Source organism: Elaeis guineensis, chromosome 7, assembly GCF_000442705.2.
Source record: "Elaeis guineensis isolate ETL-2024a chromosome 7, EG11, whole genome shotgun sequence".
NCBI classification, from domain to species: Eukaryota; Viridiplantae; Streptophyta; class Magnoliopsida; order Arecales; family Arecaceae; genus Elaeis; species Elaeis guineensis.
This window is the reverse complement of record NC_025999.2, coordinates 30,573,762-30,581,660: the sequence shown is the minus strand read 5'-3', so window position 1 is coordinate 30,581,660 and position 7,899 is coordinate 30,573,762. Positions and strand designations below refer to the sequence as shown.

The 7,899-nt window shown below is 39.7% G+C and overlaps 1 protein-coding gene across 1 annotated transcript; it reads left to right on the top strand.

Moving 5' to 3' along the window:
• Positions 1-638: 638 nt before the first annotated feature.
• On the top strand, positions 639-6,233 carry LOC105061386 (probable fatty acyl-CoA reductase 4). The gene is made up of 10 exons (XM_010945410.3): positions 639-894; positions 1,015-1,118; positions 2,248-2,450; positions 2,587-2,687; positions 2,990-3,182; positions 3,603-3,764; positions 3,897-3,978; positions 4,741-5,007; positions 5,210-5,337; positions 5,802-6,233. Exons 1-10 carry the CDS (start codon positions 816-818, stop codon positions 5,953-5,955), a joined length of 1,473 nt encoding a protein of 490 aa, XP_010943712.2. The 5' UTR covers positions 639-815; the 3' UTR covers positions 5,956-6,233.
• Positions 6,234-7,899: the final 1,666 nt, after the last annotated feature.

The window sequence follows — 7,899 nt, the reverse complement described above, 5'->3', positions numbered from 1 at the left end:
ATTGTAAAGCTAAAATTAATGGAGAAAATCTTTTTTAGAATGTTGAGAGGGGTTAGTAGCTTGTACATGTGGATCATGATAAAGAAAGAGACCATAGTTATTTTGGTTAAGATCAGCCGATCGCAAGTCTAATCTTGGAATGTTGATAATATATATATTTAGACCCCAAAATTTATAAAACGATGCACCCAAGTATTGTGATTCTTATATAAAATGATGCAACGATGAAACATTCTCATGCGGTCGATACACGTTTCTGAAAAAAATTAGGTTAGGGCGGTAGTTGATCAACATGTAGACAAATACAAGAAATACAGACTACTTATGATAGACGATTTCTGTCGGACTTATTTTATTATAAATCTAGGTTGGACTTTATTGCATCCAACGTCCGAGTGAAAATTTTTACTGCTTTGCAATAGAGCTAATAAAATCAAAAAGAAGCAAAGCGAGCACAAGAATAGCAAAGTTGCACCGACACCCAGTCAAATGGTAGAAGATGAAGCTGGCAAGCGGCTCAGAGCAGCCTAGCGTTCACCGTGGCTATGGAAAGACCATGTGGCAGCCAATTCAACAAAAACCTACCAACTTATCTATATTTATAGCCGCCTTGTCTTTGAATATGACTGCCTTCTTTCGTGCACGCCAGCGCTCTTCTTTCTCGTGCCTTGTCTAAACCACCATATATACTCACACGAAACATTCCTCTAGTATCAGAATCCTCCCTCCCTCGCTCTCTCTCTCTGCGATCCCCCCTTTCTCTCCGCACAGACGCCTACAAACAACACACAAAACCTAGCTCAACTCTCTCTAATATGGAAGCTGGTGGAATTCTAGAGCGTTTGAAGGATAAGAACCTCCTGGTTACTGGGTGTACTGGCTTCTTAGCAAAGAGTAGGGATCTCTATAACTTTATTAATATTCCTCGCATGGGGATTTTGAGAAAGTTTCTTGCATGGTAATGACTTTTATGGAGCTTTATAATCTTCCTTTTCTCTTGTTCTGTGCTTGAAGTTTTTGTGGAGAAAGTGCTTAGGGTCCAACCCAATGTTAAGAAGCTCTTCCTACTAGTAAGAGCCATCGATACCACGTCCGCCATGCATCGTGTGCAGACTGAGGTGCACCCTCTCCTCCTCCTCCTCTAACTCTACTCATCGAAGTGCTTTAGGTTTTGCTGGTTTTTCACTGTGTTGTTATATAATATTTTTTGGTCTTACAAGCAGCTGTCTCTGTCGAGGTGATTGAGGTTTACTAGTATGCTTCAAGACAAATGGATGAATTTATTTATATGAGCAGGTTATACTAGCATAAAACCCAGCAGAAGTTAACTTTAATTTATGACATGGCGGGCCCTAGACTCTGACATCTCATCCATATCAGGTGCCTATAGGCAGGGAGTTGTGTTTGGTAATTACTTCGAAATCTTTTCTGTTCCTACATTAATCATTGCCTAGAGAGAAAAAAGGAACTTAAGAGGTATGCATTTAGTAGTGACCTGTTAAACTTCTAGGGTAGGTAATAAAAATGATGAAAATGGAGGAAACTCAAGATGGTAGTTCGTTTGTTCAGGCACTGTCATAAAGGTAAATGTAGAGATAATATGGGAGCAAAACAAGAAGGAACGTAGTAACAGAGATAGAAAGGCAGTTATTGCTGCAGAGTAGGCTGCAACCTTAAGATTAGATAAGTTTCCAAACTCGAGCTACATGTTCAAATTTGTAGTTGGAGTACAACAAAAGGAGTGGGGATTTTGTGTTTGCATATGTCTAAAAGTTTATATAATGGCAAGGATGTGCTATAAGAGAAGTTTATATGATGCTTTAGAAGTTCAACAAAAACTGTTGGTATGATCGATGTTGTTCAATTTGGATTAGGCCACATATCTTTTCTAAATCTTGTTTTTATTTTAAGAGTGAACTCGACTAAAATCAAATGAATAAAGTTTCGATTAATAACTTGGTTTAGCAAAGATATTTGGATATATGCTTGATTGTTTTCCACTTCTAAGATCCTCCAACTAGTCAGAATACCCAATATATTAAAGTTCCAATTAATAATTAGTTATATGGATCACCCTCTTCTTTCACAGAAATATATTATTTTTCAAAGAGCATGTGAGAGTCAGATCTCTATATATTTTTATGTTCTAATGCCGAATAAGCAAAAGGAATGCACCAAATAATTAAGCATTGCTCATTTTGCTTTCTTGTCTTAAAGGTCAATAATCTCATCTGCCTCATTCTCCAGGTGATAGGGAAGGAGTTATTTAAGATTTTGAAAGAAGGCCATGGAAATGGTTTTCAGTCATTTATTGCAGAGAAGCTGTTTCCTGTAGCAGGAGACATCATTCATGAGAACCTAGGGATAAGGGACTCTGATCTCATAGAAGAACTCCGGAAGAAAATTGACATCGTCGTCAATGTTGCCGCAACCACCGCCTTCGATGAGAGGTTAAAAAATTCATTCCGTTTGCTAAAACTGATGAAAGACCTCAGACATTAGATCTCAAGAAATTGACTTAGTTATTTTAGGAGCACCAAAGATTACTAGCGAGTGTATAATAATGATAACCTTAATCTCTTGCAGATATGATGTGGCTTTGGATATCAACGTCATTGGAGCTAAGCATGTTTTGGAATTTGCAAAGAAATGTGTAAAACTTGAAATGCTCCTCCATGTTTCCTCTGGTACGTCATACCAACAAATTAGGAGCAAAGTCGGTATTGGAGGTTGGATAAATTTTAGCTCCACAATTTATTATGGATAACCAATATAAGCATATGATGTTGTGACAAGAACAGATCTATGTACAAGCAAAATATACAGATAAAAATCCTAACCAAAATAAAAAGATACTTAACAGAATACTAAACGTTTATAGCATCTATGTGTCACATTACTTAGCATGCGCCACAAAATCACTGCAGCGTTAATTTCCAAGAACCAGCTCAGCTGTTGTCAGCCTCACCACTGCATTGTTTGTTTTCAGCTTTTGTAGCTGGCATGAAAGAAGGACTAATATTAGAGACGGCATTCCGTATGGGTGAAACACTCAAGGAGAACTCCTACTTGGACATCGAAGCAGAGCTAATGTTAGTAGAAGAAAAAAAGAGGGAACTCCGTGCCAACAGATCAGTGGAGGATGATGAAACTACAGCCATGAAGGAAATGGGCATGAAGAGGTTCCGTAACTCATCCTCAATCCAGCTAATAGTTTCTAAGATATCTTAAATCCATAAAAAGAAGGGAACTACAATGCACGAGACTCCCACCACTCTAGGATCTGGAGAGAGGGTGAAATATATACAGTCTTATCCCCGCACGCCAAGAGGTTGTTTCCACGTACAAAACTTATAACATCCAGATCACAACGGAGCAATCTTACCATTGCACCAAAAGCCCAAACTCTAAGACATCTTAAATCCATACTTTCCTTTTCTAAAACAAATTGTTTAGGTATTCCCATCTTTCTCCTAAAAAAAAGAAAAAGAAGAAAGACATCTTCTTTTGGAGAAAGTGAGGAAATCCTCCTCTTTATTCTCTGTTGTACTTTATTTGAAAAAGTTGTGGTTTTTTCTCATTTCTTCATTCTCATCTTACAGGGCTAGGTTTTTTGGATGGCCAAACACCTATGTTTACACAAAGGCATTGGGGGAGATGTTGCTTGGGCACTTGAGAGGAGAATTGCCTCTTGTTATACTGCGCCCAACTATTATAACAAGCATTTACAAGGAACCACTGCCTGGTTGGATTGAAGGATCAAGGTAGACATATTTTATATATATGAAGAGCACGTGATTGGACCTTGCATTGAGATTATTGTAACACCTAGTCATAATCTGACCATAGAAAGCAGCGATAGAATAGGATTAACAGGATTTTAAGTTTTGGTGCAGGACCATTGATATCCTGATCATTGGTTATGCAAAGGGAAAGCTCTCATGCTTTTTTGGAGAACCTGAATTGATTGCGGACCTGGTAAGTTCCAAATTATGTTTCTCGTTATGCTTATCTGGCTTCTAGTTTTTGGCTCAAAGAGGAATATAGTTTCATGAGAAACCTTGTATTCTTTTCTTCCTGCCAAACTTATTCTCTCACCCTAAACCATCTTTTCCTATTATTGGGCACCAATTTATAAAGGATTAACATCAATTGAGATTTGATCATTAAATTTATCATATTTTGATGGATCTTTCTTTGACTGGAATCCCATCCATCTAGATGGGAAACTGCTTGTTTCATGAAAAGAAGGAAGGAACTATGGGATAGGACTTGTAGGTACAAGTTTCCAGCTCTGTATTCTCTAAGCTTGCAGGGAAAATTATAATTACAAGAGAATAAAATACTAACACTGCTTGGAATAAAATGGGCGGATCTTCAGAGACAAGGTTGAGAGCTTGGAAGCACTTCATACTAAGACATGCTGTCTTTTGAAGGACTCCACGTCCGTTGTTTCACAGAGAGCTCAAGACAAGCTATTATGGCCTTTCTTCAAGATCACTTGGCTGTAATATTTGGTTGTTCACACCTTAATGTGTCCTTCTTCCCCCCTCTCTTGTGTTCCTTCCCCACTCCTCATTGAATTTGATCTTAGGCCCATTTCCTCTCTCTCTCTCTCTCTCCTCACACACACACCCCAAAAAAAAAAAGGCCTAGCACTGCAGTTGTTCGTATTCTGCATGCCAATCAACTTTAAGCAAGGTTGCAATGCTAAATGCAGAGCATTGGATTCTAATGCAGGTCCCTGGAGACATGGTGGCGAATGCTATGATTGTGACCATGACAGCTCACCTAAATCAGCGATCAGAATTCATCTACCATATAAGCTCTGGGGTGAGCAATCCAGTCACATATGCCACTCTGGAGCAATGTGGGTTCCGTTACTTCCTCGAGAACCCTCGGGTAGGAAAAGATGGAAGAACCATAAAGACAAAGAGGCTTTCCATCTTCAGAACAATGTCCGGCTTCCAGACATACGTGACCCTCCGATACAGGCTGCCATTGGAAGTCAGTACATCATACCCTCTCTTTAGGATTTTGCATCAATTTGTTTTGCATTCTGTTTGCAGATTGTGGTATTTGAATTATTTCTATTCGACCTATTCTTTAGATTCAATTTGAAGTGTCATAATAAGATCTTAGTATTTGATCTCATAGTGCTTATGTTTAACATCAATATCCTCATGTACCTTTGGCTTCTCCTGATTAGGGACTGCGCCTGGTTAATCTGGCATTCTGTCGGTTGTTTGACAAACGTTACAAGGAGCTACGCCGGAAGTTTGATTTTATGATGCATCTTGTTGATCTTTATTCTCCATACGCCTTCTTCAAGGGATGGTATGCTTGGTGGCTCCCAATTTTTCTTCTTCTTTTTCGACATTTTCTTTTTATTGAGTACAATGCTTCAATCAGAATATTTCCGCATTTTATTTCTATCAGAGGGACAGGATACCACCACCATAATGACATTATCATCCATTGACACAAGGAATATTAATCTTTTTCTGCGTCCTGCATTGTCTGCATTACTTCCATTTTTTTTTCTTTTTTTCTTTTTGATGGAGATAGAAGACAGAATCACTTGACCTCCTGATGAATACTATTTTTCTGTTTTTTTTTTTTTCAAACGAGAGTGAGAAACTGCAAGCGCAAATACATTTAATGTTTCGGTGAAAATGTTGAATCTCCGACCACAACAGTATTAGCATGACCATGCTATTCTCCAACATCAATACTTAAAGTCCATGATTATTTATGTAACCAATAACTTGAGCTGATCTGCACTTTGTTTGTTGGTGAAGCTTCGACGACATCAACTTGGAAAGGCTAAGGATGACCATGATGAAGGACAATGTCGTGGCTACTTCGTTGAATTTCGATCCCAAGAGCATCGACTGGAAGGACTACTTCTATCGCGTTCACATCCCGGGTGTGCTAAAATATGTGTGCAAGTAAACTGTCATAAAAATACCAAATTACATTGCAAGCGAAGCTCTATATCTTCGATCTTTCCTCTTCTCCTTGTTATCTATTGCAACAATAAAAGTTCATGTCATAGAAATATTTGTAGATCATCTTCTCCACTCTGACCAGAGAAGAAGATGCTGTCGTATTGTTATTTTGTGATACATGCCAAGCCATTTGAAGATGTACAAGATATTTGTAGAACATGTGTTGACTGATAATTCGCCCCAAGCAAAAATATGAACAAATGAAGGATTCATGAAGCTCAACATATGCATACATACATCTATACTAGTTTCCATGGAATTAACAATTTTGGTTGACAGCTTAAAAAGTTTAAGATTTGAGGTAATTAATTGGAACACAGAGAGCAAAGAAGCTTGTGAAATGGCTCTAAGGATGCGGAAATTTTTTACTCGACATTGGACTGATTTTGATGATGAGACCAGGAAAAACATCATCGGGGTCTTCGATGTGGGGATTCTCTTCCAAAATAAAAGGATCACCACATTTGTCACTAATTGTGTGAAGGGTCTCTCCTTCACTGACCACATAAATCTCATCGCAAGGCCGGTCATTTATCTTCTGATATCTCCATGCTGGTGAGTCTTCTTCACCTGGATCACAACAGCCCATTAGTAGCAGGAGAGCCAAGAACAGAGTACAGTACCAAGAGACCTTCTCGCCCACCACCCATGTCGCTGAGACAGAACCAGCCATGATTCATATGAAGAAGAACGATGCACATTACTCAGTTTGTGAGAACGGCTATTTAAGTAGTTGATGGGAGGAGTTGATGGGAGTTCAGAGTGGGTTTGAAGCTTCCTCTGGTGGTTGGGAGAGGAGTTGATGGGAGGGTGGGAGCTCTTTTAGTCCCGAGTAGTTAGTAGTGGGTGCAAGAAAAAGTTGTGGCGGGAGTTCAAACGGCTTACCTCGGTGTTGTGGTTGGTCAATTGGGTCAAGGGAAAGAAATTTGAGGACCTTTTTGTGTTTCGCAAGTCTCCACTGGTTCATTATGGTTAAAAACAAGGACATCATGTCCAGAACCTCCCTACGATTGAAGAGAGACTCAGCTTGTTCCCAAAAAAATTTAAAAAAATATAAAATTAAAATTAAAAATGCGAGAGAGATGCCATTTGGTCTTTATCACCATCATTATTATAATAACGCAGCCCATTTAAGCCCGGACCAAGCCCAAATTTTTGAAACCCACTTGAAAAAAAAAAAGAAAAAAAAAATCGAAAGAGGAGAACTCCTGCTGGGAGTCGGCCTCCTCTCCCTTAACTTGGCAAGGATCAGGAGATCTAGGGCTCAACCGAGCTCTAGATCTTGGTTATAAATAGGCCACAACACTCCTCCTTTAGCTTAACAACCCAATCTCCAATCAAATCGCTGGCGAAATCAATCGATTTTTTTATTTTTATTTATGTATTTCTGGCAAGTTGTCGTTGGTTTTCATCAGAAAGAGACAATGTATGGCCTCTTCCTCTCTTTTCTCTTCTTGTTCCTAGTCTCTTTGATGCCTCTACCATCTAAGTGGCCATTGGATTCCGTGGAGAAAGCCGTTCCCTATTTTCTTTGCCTTTTCCTTCCTCTCACCGAACCGACTGTAGTTGTTGGACCAATTGTAGTCATCAAACGCGGCCTTGCCGTGGTCGTCGAGGATTGGGGCCATCAGCACCGGCTTCGAAGGGTCGCCACCATGGGAGGTGGCCGGCCTCCAACTTCCCTATTTTTTTTTATTTTTTTCTAATTTCTCGCTGGCCGAACCTTGCCGCCAGCCATCTCTGGCTCCACCACCGTCGGTCGTCGCTATCGGACCTCTGACCGTACCATCGTACCTCGTCGGAGCACGAGCCCCAAGCCTTCCCCCCCTCGTGTCCCTCCTCTGTTCGGCCAGCCAAAAAAAAAAGAGAAAGAAGAAAAGAAAAGAAA